Source organism: Lepus europaeus, chromosome 18, assembly GCF_033115175.1.
Source record: "Lepus europaeus isolate LE1 chromosome 18, mLepTim1.pri, whole genome shotgun sequence".
NCBI classification, from domain to species: Eukaryota; Metazoa; Chordata; class Mammalia; order Lagomorpha; family Leporidae; genus Lepus; species Lepus europaeus.
Genome location: NC_084844.1, coordinates 15,391,294 through 15,412,749, shown reverse-complemented (window position 1 = coordinate 15,412,749; position 21,456 = coordinate 15,391,294). Strand labels below are relative to the sequence as shown.

Here is a 21,456-nt window from a genome sequence, read left to right as displayed (position 1 = left end):
AGTAGATCACTACTTGTAGTGCAGCTCTGGATAAACAATCTTGTTTGGTAAACTGTGTCTTTAAATTTGAAAACTCAAAATAGTGCATTACATAACAAATTTTCTTCCACAAGACCTGCATGAAAGAAATACCCTATAAAAAGAGAAGTTTATAAAATGTATAATATTCTAATGGGCACTTCTTGCATTAAATAGTGTGATTAAAGAATAATAAATAGGCTGGCGCCGCGGCTCAATAGGCTAATCCTCCGCCTGCGCTGCCAGCACACCGTCCCGGATTCTGTCCTGGTTGTCCCTCTTCCAGGCCAGCTCTCTGCTGTGGCCCGGGAGGGCAGTGGAGGATGGCCCAGGTGCTTGGGCCCTGCACCCGCGTGGAAGACCAGGAGAAGCACCTGGCTCTTGCCTTCGGATCAGCGTGATGCGCCGGCCGTGGTGGCCATTGGAGGGTGAACCAACGGTAAAAGGAAGACCTTTCTCTCTGTCTCTCTCTCTCTCTCACTGTCCACTCTGCCTGTCAAATAAATAAATAAATAAATAAAGGCTATGGAGTAACATGAAAGAAATTCTGATTATGACCTCTAACTATGCAAGTACGTCACTGAAAATATATTTAAATGCCTTAAGTGCAATAAAGAAAAATAAAGTATGTGTGTGTATGTATATATATATGTATATATATATGTATGTGGCATAGTGGGTAAAGCCACACACACACACACAGATCCTCCCCAATTTAACAGTGGTTTAAAAATAAATCCCATGTAGCCCTTTGTTACAATATGCATAAACCTTGAAGGCATCATGCCCCATGAAATCAGTCAGCCACTAAAGGACAAATACTGCTTGATTCCATTTATATGAGGCATCTAACATGATCTTGAAGTAGAAAGTGGGATGATGATTTTCAGGAGTTGGGGGAATGGGAAAGTAGGTAGTTGCTAGTCAATGGATATAAAGTTATCTGTCATGCAAGATGAAAAAATTCTAGCAATCTGCTATACAACATTGTGCATATAATTAACAATATTGTATTTACAACAATACTGTGCTGTTCACTTAAAAACTTAAGATAGATCTCATGTAGCACATTTTTCATCACAACATTTTAAAAAGAGTAAGAGATGGGAAATCGCTAATCAAGGTTGACAGGTGGTGTTTTAATTAATTGATTAGCCTATGGAAGCCACAGAGGGCATTGAAATATGAAGGTGATGGCAAATGCATGATGCTGCCGTGATCTCTGAAAGTGACTAAAATGTGTGTAAAGTGGAAAGACGAACAGGGTGAGCCATCAGAAATGAGAGACAAGGAGGGCAGGACCAAAACAACCTGTATTTCTGATCAGATCATGATAATTACTGACATTTAATGAGCACTTACTGTTATCAGGTTTCAAGCAAATACCTTCACATGATCTCAGTACTCAAGCCTGAGATTACCATCTAGTGTATGGATATCCTTTACAGAGGAGGAAATTGAGATGGAGTGGAATCAAGTAATTTGCACAAGGTCACACAAGTGTATTTCCCTGACAACATAACCTACTATAGTGTAACTTGTAGTTAAGTGACCTGACTAGCCATAAATTAGAAACAGAGAATTGTGACCTAAAGAAGAATTAGTGAGGTTAATGTATAATGTTTATGTATGGCCAGTAAAATATAAGGAAAAATCTGGTAGCTTTGTTAGAAAATAGTAAACTCAAGAAAATCTGTGCTTTCATGTGGCATATGTCATGTCACCTAATATTGTCAGAGTACTAAAAGTATTAGACTACACACAACAATCCACATTTAGCAACCCTTGACAGGGAACTTGGTATTTTAAAAAGGCTGCTTGGAGGCCGGCGCCGCGGCTCACTAGGCTAATCCTCCGCCTTGCGGCGCCGGCACACTGGGTTCCAGTCCCGGTCGGGGCACCGGATTCTGTCCTGGTTGCCTCTTTTCCAGGCCAGCTCTCTGCTGTGGCCAGGGAGTGCAGTGGAGGATGGCCCAAGTCCTTGGGTCCTGCACCCCATGGGAGACCAGGAGAAGCCCCTGGCTCCTGCCATCGGATCAGCGCGGTGCGCCAGCCGCAGCGCGCCAACCGCGGCGGCCATTGGAGGGTGAACCAACGGCAAAGGAAGACCTTTCTCTCTGTCTCTCTCTCTCTCTCTCTCTGTCCACTCTGCCTGTCAAAAAAAAAAAAAAAAGGCTGCTTGGAACACCTACATCCCGTATCCAAGTGACTGCTTCAAGTCCTTGCTATTCTGCTTCCAATCCATCTCCCTGTTAATAGGTACCCTGGGAGGCAACAGATGATGCCTTAAGTTCTTGGGTTCCTACTCTAATGGAAGACCCAACTTGGATTGAGTTCCTGACTTTGGCCTGGCCCAGACGTGGCTGTTGCAGGCATTTGGGAATGAACCAATGAATGGAAGATCTCCGTGTATGTGTGTGTGTCTATCTGTCTGTGTCTCTCCCTTTCCAATGAAAATTTTAAAAATTCTTTTTATAAAAAAGAAATTGAAATATTCTTTCCAAGAAAAATTCCCCTCTCCCTATTTTTACTGTTTATTTGGAAGAGGAGAGGTATTATGGGAAATATAAAAATTTTAGATTGAGAATCTTCAGTTTTAGAAGTTTCTATTCAGAGATATATCTGACTCTTTTTTTTGTAAAATGATTCCGGAGAAGTAGGGGGAAATGAGGTGGCTAAAGGATTCTGTGAGGGAGTAGGGAGGTAATATAATTGAGTCATCATTCAGTTTAGTCAGTAGAGATCAGTTCTTATTTGTTCAAAATCTGATTCACATGAACCTTTTTCCAATTTTTTTTAGCACTAAGAATCTACACTTGATCTTAGCCAAAAGGCCGAGAAGCGATAACCCTAAGAATCTTAAAGACCTTCACATCCAGTTCCTTAGTGTTCATTTGATGAAACTGCCTCCAAAAGGAATTAATGTCCTTGCCCAGAGCAAATAATAGATCCAGAACTATAATCCAGATCTTCTTAGTTCATTTCTCTTTCTTTTACCCATCTTCACAATTTTCTGTTAGACTTACAAATGCCAAAGACTTACCAGATCTCCTTAGTGTGAAATACACTTTACAGTATATTTAGTAAAATTAAAAACTAAGTTCCGGATAAGTTTTTCAGTTGTTGGGTAAAAAAGTGAAGCCTTGGGGCCGGCGCGTTGCCACTTTACTGCAGCGGGTTAAGCTGCAGCCTTCAGCGCCAGTATCACATATGGGAGCCAGTTCGAGTTCCAGTTGCTTCACTTCCCATCAAACTCTCTGCTAATGTGCCTGAAAAGCAGCAGAAGATGGCCCAAGTGCTTGGGCCCCTGTACCCACGTGGGAGACTCAGGAGAAGCTCCTGGCTTTGGGTTTCAGCCTGGCCCAGCCCTCGAAGTTGTGGCCATTTGGGAAATGAACCAGCAGGTGGAAGACATCTCTTTCTCTCCTCTCCCTGTCTCTCTATGCCTTTCAAATAAAATCTTTAAAAATAAATAAAAAAGAAATGAAAAAATAAAACCTTTTTTGTTTTGGAATTCTATTTATATACAGATGTACATAGACTTCCAAATGAATATCTTGATCTACTATGAAGGTGGACACTTTCATTCTTCTTTCCTAATGAATTGTTTCTTTCATGAGTCCTTCTCACCATCCTTTGTGGTAATGAATTACTCCCAAAGAGATAAATGAAACCTATTTGTCTTTTCCTTTTTTTATTATTCCTGTTTTTTCCTGATTTTCCTTTTACTAAAAAAAATACATGTTTGAATATGTCTGTTAATACTTTGTTTCTCCCTATCAGAAAATGTGATAGGGTTGGAACAGTTGCTGGAAGGATTTCATGTAATGCAGATCTGCCGGGACACGCGGAGCTTGCTGCATGCTCCCGGCACTTCCGTCAGTCTCTGAAGCTCAGCTAACACATGTACACAGGTCGCACTGCCAGTTAAGAACTAGTTGCTGAAAATAAAAAAAAAAAAAAAACCCTTATGAGGTGAAGTATCATCCAGCACCTCCTGCATGACAAATAAACAAACACTTAACAAAAATACTTTAAAGCCATAATAAAAACAACACATCTGATTTCTGGCTTTGTTAATGGTTGAGTTGTTTGGTTAGATTAAACCTCCTATAGATAATTATAAAATATGAGCAAAATCTAAAAAGTAACTGGCTTGGGAATTTGGCACAGTAATTAGATGTTGCTAGAACTGCTACATCCTATATCAGAGGACCAGCATTTGAGTGCCAGCTCTGCTTTTTTTTTTTTTTTTTTTAGATTTATCTATTTATTTATGTATGTATTTGAAAGGCAAAGCTACAGAGAGAGAGATCTTCCATCTGCTGGTTCACTCACCACATGACTGCAATAGCCAGGTCTAGACCAGGCTCCATACCCAATTCCAGCTTCTAATATGCACCTTCAGAGGCAGCTAGTGATGGCCCAAGTACTTGGGTACCACCACCCACATAGGAGACCTGGATTGAATTCCCAGCCCCTGGCTTCATCTCCAGCTATTGCAGGCATTTGGATAGCAGATGGAAGCTCTGTCTGTCCCTCTTGTAAATTAAAAAATTGCTTACTTTGAAGTCACAAATTTCTTGAAAAACAATGTTCTCAAAATTAACACAACATGAAACAAAATATATGAGGACCTCTATTTCTTTTAAGAAATTGAACTTTCTTTCAAAAGCTAACAAAGAAAATCCCATGATCAAATCACTTTACAGTTGAATCCTATCAAATATTTGAGGCCTAGAATGGCCAGATCTGATGGGTACAGTCTTAACTTTTTAACAGATAACAAAACTCATATTCAAAGTGATGGTGGCATTTTGGATTCTCATCATCCACGTATAAGAGTTCTGGTTCCAGGCCCGGGCCTGGAATGGCGGCATAGGGGGTTAAGCCGCTGCCTGTTTCCCATATGGTCACCAGTTTGAGTCCCAGCTGCTCCACTTTCCATCCAGTTCCCTGCTAATAATCCTGGGAAAGCAGCAGCAGATGGCCCAAGTCCTTGTGAAATCAGAGATGACCCCCTAAAATTTACACAAACATGTGGTTCCTTAAAGTTCCCCAGAAGTGCTATCTGGGGTACCACATATGCTACCAGAATTTGGGGCTCCATACGATTTCACCATATGCTTACTAATAAATCTCCGATATTAATAAGCCCGAGATGATTCTTGCCCAATATTTAAAGAAGAATTCTAAATACCGGCACAGATAAACGAGGCAGCATGGTACATTTTAAGCTTTTATTTAGTGAGAAAGATGCATAGGAGAGTGGGAGCTTTATTAAGAGAGAGGTAAATCTGGGTTCATACCAAGCACCAGGAACCAGCCAAGTGAAAGAGCATCTAGGCCTGGAAGCCTAGGGCGGGTGGCCCAAAGACCACACGCCCTGGAGGTGCAGGGCTAGGGCAAGCCCCCTCCTGGCAAGAGGCCAGAGGAAAGAGAAGGGCGGAACACACTGGGTCTCAAGCTTTTAACCCACTTCCAAAGGGGAGTGGCTAATTAACCTGGTTGGCTGGTGGGCACCCAGGTGTGGCCAGGTAGGGGCATGAGGTCACACAGGGACATGGTGAAGGTATCAGGTGTAGGGCATGAGGTCACATGGGGGCATGGTTAAGGCGTGGGTTCCAGCTCACAGACCTATTCGATTTTAACCTTTATGCCTGCCTACTTCACTTGGGCCCCTGCACCCAGTGGGAGACCCAGAAGAAGCTCCTGGCTCCTGACTTCAGACTGGCCCAGCTCCAGCCGTAGCAGCCATTTGGAGAATGAACCAGAGGATGAATGGAAGATATTCTCATTCTCTCTGTGTCTGTCTCTCTCTCTGTCTCTCTTTCTCTCTCTCTCTGTGCCTGTGTGTGTGTGTCCTTCCCTCTCTCTCTTTGTAACTCTGCCTTTCAAATAAATAAATAAATCTTTAAAAAAAAAAAAGAGTTCTGGTTCCTCCACTTTGCTTGTCAACATGTAATATTATCAGTCTTTTTAATTTCAGATATCTTAATATGTATGTAGTGATACATCATCACATCATCATGGTTTTAGTTTAGATTTCACTAATGACTAATGATAATCATTTCCTTGTGTGCTTTTTTTTTTTTTTTTTTTTTTTTTTTGAGATTTAAAAGTATCTATTAGAGTCAAAGGCCTCCAGCCAGAGCAGCATGGAGGGGGACTTCCAAGAGAGGAAACCCCAACTGGACTAGTGGCAGTTGGTTTTTAAGTACAATTTCGAAAAAAAAAAAAAAAAAGAAAATCAGATTGGCATTCAGTTACCAGGTGGGGACAAAAACCATCAAAAGACCTCATTTACAATTCTCCATCCTGTCTGGCCTGCTAAGAGTGGGATGGGTAACTTGTTTTCCCTTGTGTACTTCTTTAGGGAGATTTCTGTTTGAATATTTTGTCTGCTTCTTTATTTGGTTGTTTGTTTTCCTGTTACAGAGTTTTGAAAGTTTATTATATAGTTTGGATACAAATTCTTCAATGATAAGCCTTGCAAATAACTTTTCCTAATTTATGACTTGTCTTCATTTTTTTTTTAGCTGGGCCTTTTGAAGAACAAATGTTTTTAAAAGTCTAATTTATGACTTTGTCTTTGATAGATCATTCTCGTGGTGTTAGGCATCTACGATTCCTTTGACTAATCACAGGTCACAAATACTTTCTCTTATATTTTCTAGTGTTTTTTTTTTCTCTCTCAACATTTTAAATATTTCACTCCACTCCTGTTTATGTGATTTCTGAGGAGAAGTCATATGTCATACTTCTTATCTTTGTTCCTCTATAAGTAAGGCGTCTTTTCCCTCTGGCTTCCTTCATGAGTTTCTCTTCGACTCTCTTTAGTTTGGACACGAGATACCTATGTGTAGTTTTGTGGAATTTAGTCTGCTTGTTGTTCTCTGACCTGCCTCTGCTTTGGTGTCTGACATTACTTTGGAAGAAAAAGTCTGAACCATTATTTCTGATATTTCTTCTGTTCCATGGTCTCTTCCTTTTCTTTCCATTAGACCTTATTATGCATGGGTTGTACCTTTTGTAAAATTGCCCTGTTGTTGGATATTGTTTTTCTTTTTAAGTCTTTGTTCTCCTTTTCTGATTTGGAGTTTTCTACTGAGATTTCCCCCAAATTTTTTCCTCAGCCAGATCCAGTCTGTCGATTATCCCGTCAAAGACATTCGTTTCTGTTACAGTGTTTTCAGTCACTAGCATTTCTTTTTTATGCTCGGGATTCCAGCCTCTGCTACGTTGCCTGTCCATTCTTAACATGCTCTCTACTTCATCTGCTAGACCCTTTAACTTACTGATCATGATGGTTTGAAATGCCCACTCTGTTTATTACAACATCCCTATCATATTTGATTATGATGGCTTGCTCAGTTCTTCAGATTTTTGGTATGTCTTGTAATTTTTCCTTGATAACTGGACATTATATACTGAGTAAAAGAAACTTCCGTAAATAAGCCTTTCATAGTAATGAGGAGCTGGAGGAAAGGAAAACATTTTGTAGTCCAGTTGAGTAAGTTTCCGTTTTTTTGTGAGCTGATACTTTTGAACTGTAAACTTAAGGGTTTCTCAGACTTTTTTCTTCCCCCTTTTGATGGCAGACAGTGGCTAGAGTGGGCTGGGGTTGGGTGTTTCCCTTTGCCTGGGTTGGGTTTTGATAATGCCCTGGTAAGTTAGGTTCTGGTTAGGTAGCTGCTCCTCAGGACAGACCTTGGAAAGAACAACTTGCACTGACCTTTGTTTGTCCTCCCACTGACGGATGCTCGGGGGTTTTCACTGGTATTTAATGTGAGAACCTGCCTAGGCTCCTGGGAAAAATCCCACCACTCCCAACCCCATTCACTGAGGCCTTCTGGAAGTTTTAGCTTTCACACTTACCCAAAGAGCCTCCCGCAGCTTGTCAACTGCAGTTCAGATTTTGGTACCCAGGCTGTGGTTCCCATTGCATTTCCCCTCAGGAGCCACGACTCCTTGTGTTTGTCTGTCTTTCCAGTCTTGGGGCAGTGGTCAGCCCTCATCCTCACCTCTTACAGAAGAGCTGTTGATTTTTCAGTCTGTTCAGCTTTTTACTTGTTGTTAGGATGAAGTGGTACATGTGGAACCAGAAACTGGAAATCTCCTTCTTTGCATTATGGCCTGGAAATTCTCTCAAAGCAGTAAGCAGGCAATCAAAGGGTTTGCCCCATTTTTTCCCCCACTTCTATCTAGTGTCTTGAAAGATATTGTGTAATATCTCTTACCTATGCAAGGATTGGTTTGTTTGGTTTTTTGACTGCCTTAATCTAGTCCCAGTTATTTTGTCCTGGCACAAGTGGAAACTCATGTCAGATTTTTGAAAAGAAAATTTTAGATAAAGTGGAACAAAGCATAAATGCATTGCTTGTAAGAAATTAACTGTCTTGGTAGTTAGAATTAAGCTCTTCTTAAGCTAAAATACATAACTTACCTATAGTAGTGAAGAATTAAATAGAATCATTATTGTACAACACTAAACCTCATATGTAGCATTAGCAAGACAGTAGTTACTAAACGGATGGATATGAATCCAGCCTTCTCAGTAACTTTTCTAAAAGAAAGAAAAAAAAAAGACAGAATTCCTTACTGTCCTTTCTGGATACTAATTCTAAGATATATTTTCCCCTCCCCCCTAGTTTCCTATAGGAAATAAAATTCATTGATTCTTACTGCCCTGGCCAGCATCCAGGCCTTGCCTGTTAATATGCACAGAGCTTAGAAAATAACAGTTTTCTCCCCTGTCTTATTATTTAGTGGCTTCTTGTTTATGATACCAGCTTTTAAATAAAGTGTAGCCCTGAAAGGTGACAAACAAACGATTCACTTCCTTTCATTATCATAGTACAGAGCAGTGGTTTTCAAAGGCATGGGTTTGCATTCTCTGTCTTCCTCTAGCCTTCCTGTCTACCAAAACCAAGTCTAAACACATTTCTCTGCAGTTTAAAATGGAAAATCCCTATTAACTGTTTTCATTTATTAATTCATTTATTAAGCATTATTTAATTACTTACACTATGACCAGAAAAATCATGAGAGATTACTAGGTTGGGCAGTTATGGTGGGGTGAGTTAATGATATTTGAGGGTAGGAATGCGGGGGTTGACATGATCCCATCAGTTACATATACTTGGTGGCTTTTTACAGAAGGGATGTGAGAAATGCAAAAGTATTCATTAACAGCCTGTATGAGTACATATTAAAAGAGATGTTGAGAATCTACAGTATCTGGCTGTCATTCATTGAACATTGATTTACTAGGTTCTGAGCTAAAAGACTTAACATATATTTTACCACTTAATCCTATGAGGTAGATGCTCTTATTTTCCTAATTTTACAGATGACATGACTAAAGGTTAAAGTGATTCAGTCTCTTCTCCAAAGTTATGGCACTATGAATTACAGTATAAGGGGGGAGGGATTATACCTGAGAGATATTCTTCAAGAATAATTGATATGGAGTGAGCATTTGTCCTAGCAGTTAAGATGCATGTGTCCCTGAATTCTGAGTACATGAATTCAAGTGCTGGCTCCACTCCCTATTCCAGCTTTCAGCTAATGTCCTAAGAGGCAACAGATGATGGCCTAAAGAGTTGGGTACCTGCCATACACATGGGAAACCTGGAATGAATTCCTAGTTCCTGGCTTCTTCGTGACCCAACCTTAATCATTATGGTCATTTGAACCAGTGAATGAAATCTTTGTCTCTGATTCTGTCTCTTTCTCAAGTTAAAAAAAAAAAAAAAGAATAGTTGATAAGACCTGTGACAAATTAGTTGTAATGATTAATGACCAGTCAGATGGTGATATTTCATTAACTATGATAGCAAGTGGAATGGAAAAAATAATTACAATAGGTGAGATAACATCAGTTTTAAATATTTTAAGATTGAAATTTCTAGTGGCTATCCAAGTAGATGACTATGGTGAGTTGTTGGAAATGCTGTACAGGAGTTTAGGAATGAGGTCTTGACTAGAAATATAAGTTTGGGAACCATCATCACTTAGATAGCTGTGAAAGACATTGATCTGTTTCTCAGATTGAGAAGAAAACAATAAATATAGAACCTAGCACTGGTGGTATTTTAGAGATGAAAAGAAAGCATGAATCATTAAACATTTATCAGGAGGAGGGGGTAAGAAAAGAATTAGAAGAAAGTGTTGTCAGGTTAAGAAGGAAAGGTATTTCAAGAAGTAGAGTTTAGGGTACAGGTATTGTGGCACAGCAGGTTGGGCTGCTGCTTGGGATGCACTCCCATATCGAAGTGCCTGGCTCCTTGACTTCTGATCCAATTTCCAGCTTAAGTGCCTGGGAAGGCAACAGATGATTTCCCAAGTACTTTAGTCCCTACCAACCACATGGGAGACCTGAATGGAGTTCCAGGCTCTTGGCTTTGGCCTGTCCTAGCCTTGGCTATTGTGAGCATTTGGGAGTAAACCAGCAGATAGGAAATCGATTCTCTCTCTTCCCCTCCCCCCTCCTTCCCTTACTTCCTGTCTTCCTCTCTTTCTCTGTCACTCTACCTTTCAAATAAAGAAATATTTTTTATGGGAATTATTAACAGTGTGGAATATCTAAGAGTGATTAAGAAGCATAAAATTTGAGAATAAATCACTGATTTAACAGAAAATCTTTAGTGACTTTAATCAAAAAAGTTTTGGCAGAGATATATGCATGGAAGCCAGGCTAGGAGTTATTGTTATGCAAGTGAATATTGCAAGTATGACTGTTTCAAAAAGTGGATGGTAAAAAGAAAGGAGATTAGAAACCTCAAAGGGAAGTAGACTCAAAAAGAGTCAATATGTTCTCAGTATCCTTATTGTTAGGATTCTTAGGTTTTGTTTTAAACAAGTGTGTGGTTGGGTTGTGAGGGTTGATTGTAGTTACACTGGATATCTACTTTGGCTTGGCTTGATGCAGAGAGTGATAGCAGCTAACACAGCAACAGCCAGATACTGACCTAAACACATTATGTGTATTAACTCATTTAATTCTCACAGTATCGTTGTTAACCGTATCTTAAAGATAAAGACACAGAAATATCAGTAGCATAGTAAATAACCCAATGTTGCATAGCTAGTAAGTGACAAAGGATACAAACTGGGGCAGCCTGGCTGTGAGTCCCTAATTTTATCCACTTTGCTATGTTTCCCTCATCTAAGATATAATTTTTTTACAGTATTTATTTGGAATGAATATTTAGACTGTTTTCTAGGACCTGAATAAAATTATTTTACATTCTTCAAACACTTGGGGTAGGAACAGCTGTCTCCATTATTCCTGTTCCTGAGCACCAAGAATAAACAACAGACTTGACTTTTATAAGGGGAAAAATGAGCTCTTCTAGAAACTCAGTAGACAAATGAACCCTTGCCTTGATTTTTCTTAAGAAAAAATAAGCATTTGTTTGCCTTCTATTTGGTGCTAATGTAATAATGAGACTTGTCTGAAGCACATGTGTTTCCTCTTTGTTTTGTGAATAGCATACATGGCATGAACCCCAAGAATGAGCCTGAAATTATCTTTTGCTGTGAGCAACAGAGGTGCTTCCAGGGTAGACTTTCTAGTCATTACGGAAGAATGTGAGCAAATACAAGTCTGCCTTTATTTGCACAGGACCTTGGCGGTGTTACATCCTTTCTTCTGCCAGTTCTCTGACTGATTTCTTTCTAAGTGATTCATGGTTGTTTTCCACAAATAAATATGCTTTAGTCAAAATCCAGTTAGAACTCTTTTGCTCCCACTTCTCTGTCTCCTCTTCTCCCTGCAGCTGTTTGTATTTGCATCTGGGCGAGTTAAGTCTGTTAGCTTTAATGCATGTTTATTTGTTATTTTCTCACTTAAGTTTTTAACTCTTTAACTTAAACTCTTCTCTATAAACTTAAGTATGTAATTATAATTACTGGTGATCTCATATAGAGAATGTTTCCTAGAGTTTGTCTGCCACAAGCATAATTTACATCAAAATCATGCAGGCAGTAGAGTCTGGATTGGTTCTTTTTTTTTTTTTTTTCTGGAGTCAGGAGTAATCTAGAGCCAGGAATTGAGCCCAGGCACTCTGATGTGAGATATGGACTTTCTTTTTTTTTTTTTTTTTTGACAGAGTGGACAGTGAGAGAGACAGAGAGAAAGGTCTTCCTTTCCCATTGGTTCACCTCCCAATGGCCGCGCCCGGCACACCGCGCTGATCCGAAGGCAGGAGCCAGGTGCTTCTCCTCGTCTCCCATGGGGTGCAGGGCCCAAGCACGTGGGCCATCCTCCACTGCACTCCCAGGCCACAGCAGAGAGCTGGCCTGGAAGAGGGGCAACTGGGACAGAATCCAGTGCCCCGACCGGGACTAGAACCTGGTGTGCCGGTGCCGCAGGCGGAGGATTAGCCTAGTGAGCTGTAGCACTGGCCTGGATTTTCTTTTTTAAGATTTCTTTGAAATAGTGACAGAGGGAGATCTTCCATCTGCTGGTTCACTCTGCAAATGGCTACAACAGCCAGAGCTGTGCTGATCCAAAGCTAGGAGCAAGGAGCTTCCTCCAGGTCTCCCACATGGGTGCAGGGACCCAAGTACCTGTCCCATCTTCTGCTGATTTCCCATGCATGTCAGCAGGGAGCTCGATCAGAAGTAGAGCAATGCCCATAAGGGATGCTGGCCCACTATGTCACAGCACTGGCCCCTCGATTTGTTCTTAAACCCCTCAAAGAAACTGCTTTCCCAAGCTTGTCTTATTTCCATGTCCTATTGGAATATTTTTCATTTTTGTGTTTTTCCCCACAGTATTTTTTTGGAAAATTTTCAGTTATACAAAAAAGCTGAAAGAGTTTTCCATTAAAAGTCTTTTTAATTTTGTCATTAACATTTACATATCTGTTCATCTCATTTCTTTGTCTACTCATCATTTTTATGTCCTTTAAAATAACTTGCAGATATCAGCATACTTTATGGAATGTTTTGAGAAGGGGAGAATGATCTTCCTGCTCCACTGCTGCCATGGGACTGCTATGTTCTGGTGCCAGGGATAAGAAAGCCACGTTGTGTTACTCCATTGCATGGATTAGGTCATCTTCTTCTCTTAGCTCAACTGTAGTTGCAATACTAATTTCTCACTGGATTATTGCAGTAGTTTCTGCTCCTGGAAAATCTCGTGGAAGCCATCTGATATCTGAAACAAAGGAACATTTAGGAACGTGAAGCCCAATGAGAATATTCATTACCTCCAGTGCCCCACAGTGCGGGCCTTGTTCCTGTGCCCTGAATTCACAGTTGGCAGTTAGAAAGCATGGCTTTCTTTTATCATTGTGATCTGACAAAAACCCTGGATTTTGAGGCACAGAAACTGTTTCTGGGCTGTTCTTGGTGTCTACAGTTGTTTTCCCGTATGGTACTGAGCTAATTTTGTCTGTGTTCTTCTTCTCTTGAGGCTTTTGTGAATTGACTACATTTTTAGAAAAAAATCTAAATAACTTTTAAATGTCAAAGCTCTCTCAGTATGATAAAATATGAGGCGTTATATCAATATGAGAACAGTTATCTGAGTAGTGGTTTTCTCAAAAACTGAAGCCTTTAAATGGAAACTATATTTACTCTACTTTCTAATTGACATTAATCATATTCATGAAAGCTTCTCTTTGAAATAAAATGTAAAGCAATCTTGAACCTGAAGAGATAAGTCTATTTAAAAAGCAACTAAGTCTCTCTGGAAATGTCATCTCTGGCCACACATACAATTTTTCATGGGAAGCACAAGGAGAGATGAGGGGGAGAGAAGCTGACTTAACCAGGCAGGTAGCCTGTGCAATTCTGGTCATCAGTGGGACAACTCTTTTCACAGTCACATTTTATAGTCATATCCCATAGAGAAGGTACAATGTAATATAATAGAAAAAGCCTAGATTTTTCAGTCAGATCTCGGCTGTGTCTTTAGTTCTGAAACTAGCTATGTGACCTTAGGTTTCTCTTGGCCTAAACAAACTAATCAATAATAATGCTGCAAGAATTCTGTGAGGGTCATGGTTCATCCTCTGGTCAGGAGAGCCTACAGTTGAGGCAGGCCTGAGTGAGACTTACCTTCCCTATCGTTTCACCTCCCCAAGGCATAGGGGTGTGGCTCATGCCAGCTGATTTTCCTGTTACCTGTTTCCCTCCTGGGAGTCCTTAGACAGCTCAAGCAGAGCTGAGTACATCTGGGTGTCTGCTCCTCTATCGAGGATTCTCAAATACCCACGAAATTCCCGGAGTCATTAGGCAGCCCCTACAGTCAAGGCAGGTCATCGAAACTGACAGAGTAAGGAGCTCCAAGAATCAATCCTTCTACTAAACAACCATTAAGTTGGCAAAAATTGACAGAATCAGCCTTTTCAGAGCTCTGGGATGCCAATCAAAACTTAAAGTAATCCAAGGGAACACTTAATGAAGAAAAAGATTACTAGGGCTGATTCTGTGGCATAGTGGATAAAGCTGCTGACTACAGTGCCAGCATCCCATATGGGTACCGGTTTGAATCCCGGCTACTCCACTTCTGATCCATCTCCCTACTAATGCGCCTGGGAAAGAAGCAGATGACTCAAGTCCTTGGGCCCCTGCATCTACTTGGGAGACCCAGATGACAACCATGGTCCCTGGCTCAGCCTGGCCTAACCCAGCCATTGTGGCCATTTGGGGAGTAAACCAGCAGATGAAAGTTTTCTCTCTCTCTCTCCCTCTCCCTCTCCTGCTGGCTCACCTTCTCTGTAACTCTGACTTTCAAATACATAAATAAAAGTCTTTTAAAAAGAAAAGGACTACTAAATTTCGGTGTTTAATGAAATCTATCTTATTACCAGACCACCAAAACAATATAACAGAGACTTCGGTGACCACACACAACAAGGAATAGCATCTTTGCAAAAATAGTTTGGAAAAGTCAGTAAATACAGGAACAACTTCAGCAAACAGCAGCAAATATTGTTAAGGGAGCAAAATCTGATAATTAGAGTTACCATGTATTCAAACTACAATTTTCAACAAAAAAGACGTGCAAAAAAATGGGAAAGTATGACCTATTTTCAAATCGTGCATTTCATTTTCATGTTTTTTTTTTATTTATAAAAAGTGAACAAATTTCATATATTTCACATATACAGTTTTAGGAGCATAATGATAGCTCCCATCCTCCTTCCCTCTGTCCCTCTGTTGTGCCTAACCTTCCTCCTTATTTTTCTTTTAATGTTTACAATAACATACTTAAAATTTTCTTTCTAATCATAAGCTTAAACATCCAGTAAGTCAATGATTCAACAGGTAATAAGCAGAAAAACTGCTGTTTCTCAAAAATATATAAAAGGGGTGACTAGAAAAGAAAGAAACCATCCCTGAAGAAGCTTAGACATTGGACTTAAAAGACAAAGACTTGGAAAAGAGCTAAAGGAAACCATGAACAATGTGTGAGCAAATAGAGTATATCTATAAAGAAAGAAATTATAAGAAACAAATAGAAATTCTGGAACTGTGAGACCTGCATTGTGGCATAGCAGGTAAAGCCACCACTTGCAACACCAGCATCCCATATGGGTGCCAGTTCAAGACCCAGCTGCTCCACTTCCAATTAGCCCCCTGCTAATGCGCCTGGGAAACCAGCAGAAGATGACTCAAGTACTTGGACCCCTGCACCCATATGGGAGACCTAGAAGCTCCTGGCTCCTGGCTTCAGATCAGCCCAGCTCTGGCTGTTGCAGCCATTTGGGGAGTAAACCAGCTGATGGAAAATTCTCTCTCTCTCTCTCTCTCTCTGTCTCTCTGTCTCTCTGTCTCTGTGAGTGTGTGTATTTGTGTCTTCCTTTCTCTGTGTTACTCTTTCAAATAAATAGATAAATCTTAAAACAGTTCTGGAGCTGTAATGTACAATAGCTAAAATACAGAATTGTCTAGAGCACTGCAACAGCTCTGAGCAAGCAGCAGAAACGTTTAATGAACTTGAAGGGAGTTAATCATTCAGTCTGAAGATAAAAAGAAAAGAATTTTGAAAAATGAACAGAAGTTAAAATATGCCCTTAAATTTCCCAACACATTCATGAAACAAATCCCAGAAGAAGAAAGAGTCAAAGGGAATCTACAGAAAGCCACTAATAGCTAATAAAACAAATTCAGAAAAGTTACAGGGTATGATATCAGCCAGCAAAAATCTGTATTTCTATACACCATCTGTATTAAAGATTAATGCTAAGATGTCAGTACTACCCAAAGCAATCTACACATTTAACACAGCCCCTATTAGAAGAAGTTCTGATAGCCTCAGCAGTCTTCAAAAAGAACAAGATTGAAAGACTCATACTTTCCAACTTCAACACTTACCATAGAGCTACTGTCTATGTGTCGGCAGAACATGGAACACCCCCCACACCCTAAGCTGAGAAGGAATCCTGAGGCGAAGAATGAGTAGAAGAGTTTGTTAAGGCACTTAGCAAGATTCCAGGGAATCTGGCAGCTGCAACAAGGCTGTTCTCCATGTAGAACAGCAGAAGAAGCAAGATTTACACATTTACAAATCAGAAGCTAGGGGTAGGAATTTGTGTTCCAACATTCCTTTACTATGCTTTGGGGTTGACCCCTCCTCACCACCACCTCAACCCCCGGGGAGTCCTGCCAATCTTTTTAACTTGATCAGATAAGCTTGTGATAACACTTAAACCTTATGCCAGGTATGCCAAATGATTAGTTGTTTTCTTTTATAATACTTAAATAAAATATTTGGGGAAAACCTTGACTGTCAAAAGAAACAAAAATCAGCCCGGGCTCACTAGGCTAATCCTCCGCCTGCGCCGGCACACCAGGTTCTAGTCCCACTGGGGCACCGGGTTCTGTCCCAGTTGCTCCTCTTCCAGTCCAGCTCTCTGCTGTGGCCCGGGAAGGCAGTGGAGGATGGCCCAAGTGCTTGGGCCCTGCACCCGCATGGGAGACCAGGAGAAGCACCTGGCTCCTGGCTTCGGATCGGCACAGCGCGCTGGCCGTAGCAGCCATTTGGGGGGGTGAACCAACGGAAAAAGGAAGACCTTTCTCTCTGTCTCTCTCTCTCACTGTCTAACTCTGCATGTCAAAAAAAAAAAAAACAAAAACAAAAACCTTGTACCTGAAGTGTGGAGTCAGGCTGGCCAGTGATCGGCATCTTGGGTGGGGGGCAGAGTGTAGGGGTGAGATTCAAGGTGGCATTACTGTTCAAATGGAAAGTATCTCCTTTACCCTTTCTGTTGCTCTGCCTGTCAAACATAAATAAATAATTCTCTAAGAATATTTGTTTATTTGGAAGGCAGACTGACAGAAAGAGAAAGATCCTACATCCACTGGTCCACTCTGTAAATGACCATAACAACCAGGGGATCCAGGCCAAACCCAGGAACCTGGAGCTCCTGGGTCTGCCACATGTGTGACAGGAGACCAAGTGCTGGAGCCATCTTCTCCCGACTTCTCAGGTTCCTTAGCAGGGAGTTATATTGGAAGTAGAGCAGCTAAGCCTCAACCAGTGCTCAGACTGGGGCTGTTGGTGCTGTAGGCAGTGGTGTAACCCACCGCACCACAACAGCCCCAATTCCTATTTTTAAAAGGATTGATTTTATGGTATGTGAATTGTATCTCAATAAAATTGTGTTTAAGAAAAGTAAAATAGAATTTATTAACTATAAGACACGAATTAAAAAAAATAGTATTGGCTGGCGCCGTGGCTCAACAGGCTAATCCTCCACCTAGTGGCGCCAGCACACCGGGTTCTTGTCCCGGTCGGGACACCGGAGTCTGTCCCGGTTGCCCCTCTTCCAGGCCAGCTCTCTGCTGTGGCCCGGGAGTGCAGTGGAGGATGGCCCAAGTGCTTGGGCCCTGCACCCCATGGGAGACCAGGAGAAGCACCTGGCTCCTGCCTTCGGATCAGCGCAGTGCACCGGCTGCAGCACGCCGGCCGCGGCTGCCATTGGAGGGTGAACCAACGGCCAAAGGAAGACCTTTCTCTCTGTCTCTCTCTCTCTCACTGTCCACTCTGCCTGTCCAAAAAAAAAAAAAAAAATAGTATTTAACAAAATGAAATCTAATCTTCCACTAAATTCCATAATCATGGACTTTGAAAGATTAGTTTTTGTGAAAAACATGTGAATCAAGGTAAGTGATCATGGAACCATATCTCCACAGCACTCCCCATCTCCTTTAGTGAAATAATTGAGCATTTTAAAATGATGTCAGAAACTGTTTGCTTCTGTTCTCAGAGTTCAGCTTTTTTTTTTTTTTTTTTAATTATTTGCACTAACTGGGGATTTTTATCCTTTTTAAATGCTCAGTTATCATTCTAATGGCTTTCAGGCAGCTTTAGAGAAGTTTGTCCATCTATGCTTGCATATGTTTGTATGTGCTTTCTCAATGTGTAAGCTGCCCTCTCTGGATCCCATGTCACCGTCTGTAAGTGGATGTCCTGGAATAATGTAAGCAACATAAATAGATCACAATTTCCCCTTTACAGTTTCTCGCTCATCCCTATCGTCTTCCTCTTCCTGGCCTTTCTTGTACTCCAAAATATAAAATGGGATTAAAGTTTAATACTTTTCTTTTTAATTAATCCCTTCCATAAGCAGTTGTTGAGCACCTACTGTATGTCAAGGCATTATGCTAAAGTTAATGATACTGAAACAAAATCCCTGGTTCCAGACAAATTAAATAGTATCACTTAGAGCTACTCTAGAAACAGTTAAGGGGATACTTAACCCAGGCAAGAACATGCAGGCAGGTCTTCCTTTCGCCAACAATCTAATGAGAAGATTGATCTTCCTTGAAGCCAGATCACATCTATTATGCATTTTTAGAAAATTTAAAAAGTGTAGTTCATGCTTGGCCTTGGCCCTTAACACATTCCATAATTATATGAAGCTAAAGAAAAAAAATACTTTTATTTATTTATTTGAAAGACAGCTGCCATCCAGTGGTTCACTCCTCCAAATGCCTGAACACATGCCAGGCAGAAGTCAGGAGCAGGGAGCTCAGTGCCTGTCTCCCACGTGAGTGGCAGGGATCCAGGTACTTGAGCCATCGCCTGCTTCCCTGGGAGCACATTACAGGAAGCCAAGACTCATACCCAGGGACTCCAGTGTGAAATGCAGGCATCCCAAGTAGCGCTTAACCACTAGACCAAACACCAGCCCAGAAAAAAATCATGACAAAAGCAGTGGGACTCTATACATAAACATGTATAAGCCAAAAATACTTTTTAAAGTTAATATGAACACAAGCAGTACAGGTGCAAGGACATTGGCTGAGAGTTTGGTTTCTGCTTCTTTGATTGCTTAACATGTTTAAGAAAATTTAAACCATCAGAGTTTTTAAGGGCTTTTCTTCCCTTAATAATGTGCTTATTAGATTTTTAAAAATCAGAAACTTAAATTACTGTTCTCATTGGTATCTTTGCATTGCTTTCATTAGGATCAATTTTCTTTTTTTTTTTTTTTTTTGACAGGCAGAGTGGACAGTGAGAGAGAGAGAGACAGAGAGAAAGGTCTTCCTTTGCCGTTGGTTCACCCTCTAATGGCCGCCGCGGTAGCGCGCTGCGGCCGGCGCACCACGCTGTTCCGATGGCAGGAGCCAGGTGCTTCTCCTGGTCTCCCATGGGGTGCAGAGCCCAAACACTTGGGCCATCCTCCACTGCACTCCCTGGCCACAGCAGAGAGCTGGCCTGGAAGAGGGGCAACCGGGACAGGATCGGTGCCCCGACCGGGACTAGAACCTGGTGTGCCGGCGCCGCAAGGCGGAGGATTAGCCTGTTGAGCCATGGCGCCGGCAGGATCAATTTTCAATTGATCTGTACTGGTATAGCCATATTAGTTGTCAAATATCAAAACTAGTCCTTTCTGGTTGATAATGAGCTGCTCTGCCATCATAAGCTCTCTGGATGCCACTCCTCAGCCTGACCTCTCTCCCAGGAACTCCACCTCTGCATCTCCCCACAGTCCAACAATTAAAAGGTTATCACCAGGCATAGCAAAAAGCCCTTAGGACCCTTCTCTTGGCACGCACGCGGACTTCTTGTGCTGGGCTCTCCCCCAGTGTTTAATAATTTGGAGTATTTCCCTGATTTCTTTGACTGTTGAGAATAAATTACTGTTTTCTAGTATTTGTGTTCTGCCATCTAGAGCATCAAATGACTCTAGTTCACCTGTGTAGCTTATCTGTGTGGAAACATCATTCCAAGTTACATCATTTTCCGAACAAGCCCAGAGTAGCATCACAGTATAATTCTGACAGTCTCCTAAGCCATATTGCTTGTTTTTTTCTCTATTTCTCTCAATGTTAGCAATTTGATGTAAGTTCTGTGTTCTCTTGTTATTCCTTTCAGTTCGCTTTGCACCTTATAGGCCTCCAGACATCTCCCTGAAGCCTCTGCTCTTTGAAGTGCCCAGCATCACCACTGAGTCCGTGTTTGTTGGCCGGGACTGGGTTTTCCATGAAATAGATGCTCAGCTTCAAAGTTCAAATGCCAGCGTGAACCAAGGAGTAGTGATCGTGGGAAACATTGGGTTTGGGAAAACTGCCATCATCTCCAGACTAGTGGCACTCAGCTGCCACGGGACCCGGATGAGACAGATCGCCTCAGACAGCCCACACGCCTCCCCCAAACGTATGTATTCCTTTTTAAAGAACTCCTTACTTCACTGGCTCTGAAACATTTTCTGATATTTGTATTAGGTCATGTATTCTTTTATTTTCTGATATTCAAAATTTGACTTGTATGGAAGGACCATAGATTCAGAGTTGAGAGAAAGAATGTAATACTGTTTATATCTAAGCCACGGATCCAACAGTCACCTAAGTGTGACTGAAAAAACCTTCCTTGGGGAGTAAATTGATGATTCTTTCCTGCTGGCCGTATGGCTGGTCTGTCCTCTGGGTAATGACTACAGCATTGCCTCTAGAACCATCTGCGCCCACCACTGTGAGAGTTGGCTCAGCCTGTGCCCAGGTCTCCTTGTTACCTGCCAGCACAGGCTGTGTGCTGCCTTCATTTCTCTGCTGTTGACATCAGCATTGCACTTCCTAGACTGGAGCTTGACTGTGTCCTGAAGGGTCTCTCCTGCTTCCTTGTGAAAAGACGCTGACCTCCCGTGTGTATTCAGGCCTCTTTCATCATAAACTGGGCGGCGCCTAATGATCACTACAGGATCTTGTTTGTTTATTCTGAAAACATTCATGCGGTCCTTACTATGTGCTAGACAGTGCTGACAAATAGTAACTATTCAACCCTTTTACAACTCAGTGAGGTGGTTAGTTCCTGTATCTTCATTTCACAGGTAAGTAATCTGAGACTCAGAGAGCTTGGGTAAACCTTGCAGGTTTTAAACCAAGCAGTCTGGCTCAGAGGCCATCCTCTTATCCATTTTGCTATGCTGCCTCTCCTTGGTGAAGCAAGCTTCCTTCAGGTACAGAAAATAA

General features: G+C 41.4%; 1 protein-coding gene across 15 annotated transcripts in view; it reads left to right on the top strand.

Moving 5' to 3' along the window:
- The window catches only part of TANC2 (tetratricopeptide repeat, ankyrin repeat and coiled-coil containing 2), a 449,007-nt gene that overhangs the window by 311,942 nt on the left and 115,609 nt on the right, over positions 1 to 21,456 (top strand). For all 15 annotated transcript variants that reach the window (XR_009868432.1, XR_009868431.1, XR_009868430.1 and 12 more), the window contains one exon: positions 20,363 to 20,644. Coding sequence is in view for 12 of the 15 variants with exons in the window: in XM_062215498.1 (XP_062071482.1) it covers positions 20,363 to 20,644 (282 nt within the window). In the remaining 3 variants the exon portion in view is untranslated. The remainder of the gene's footprint in view (positions 1 to 20,362; positions 20,645 to 21,456) is intronic.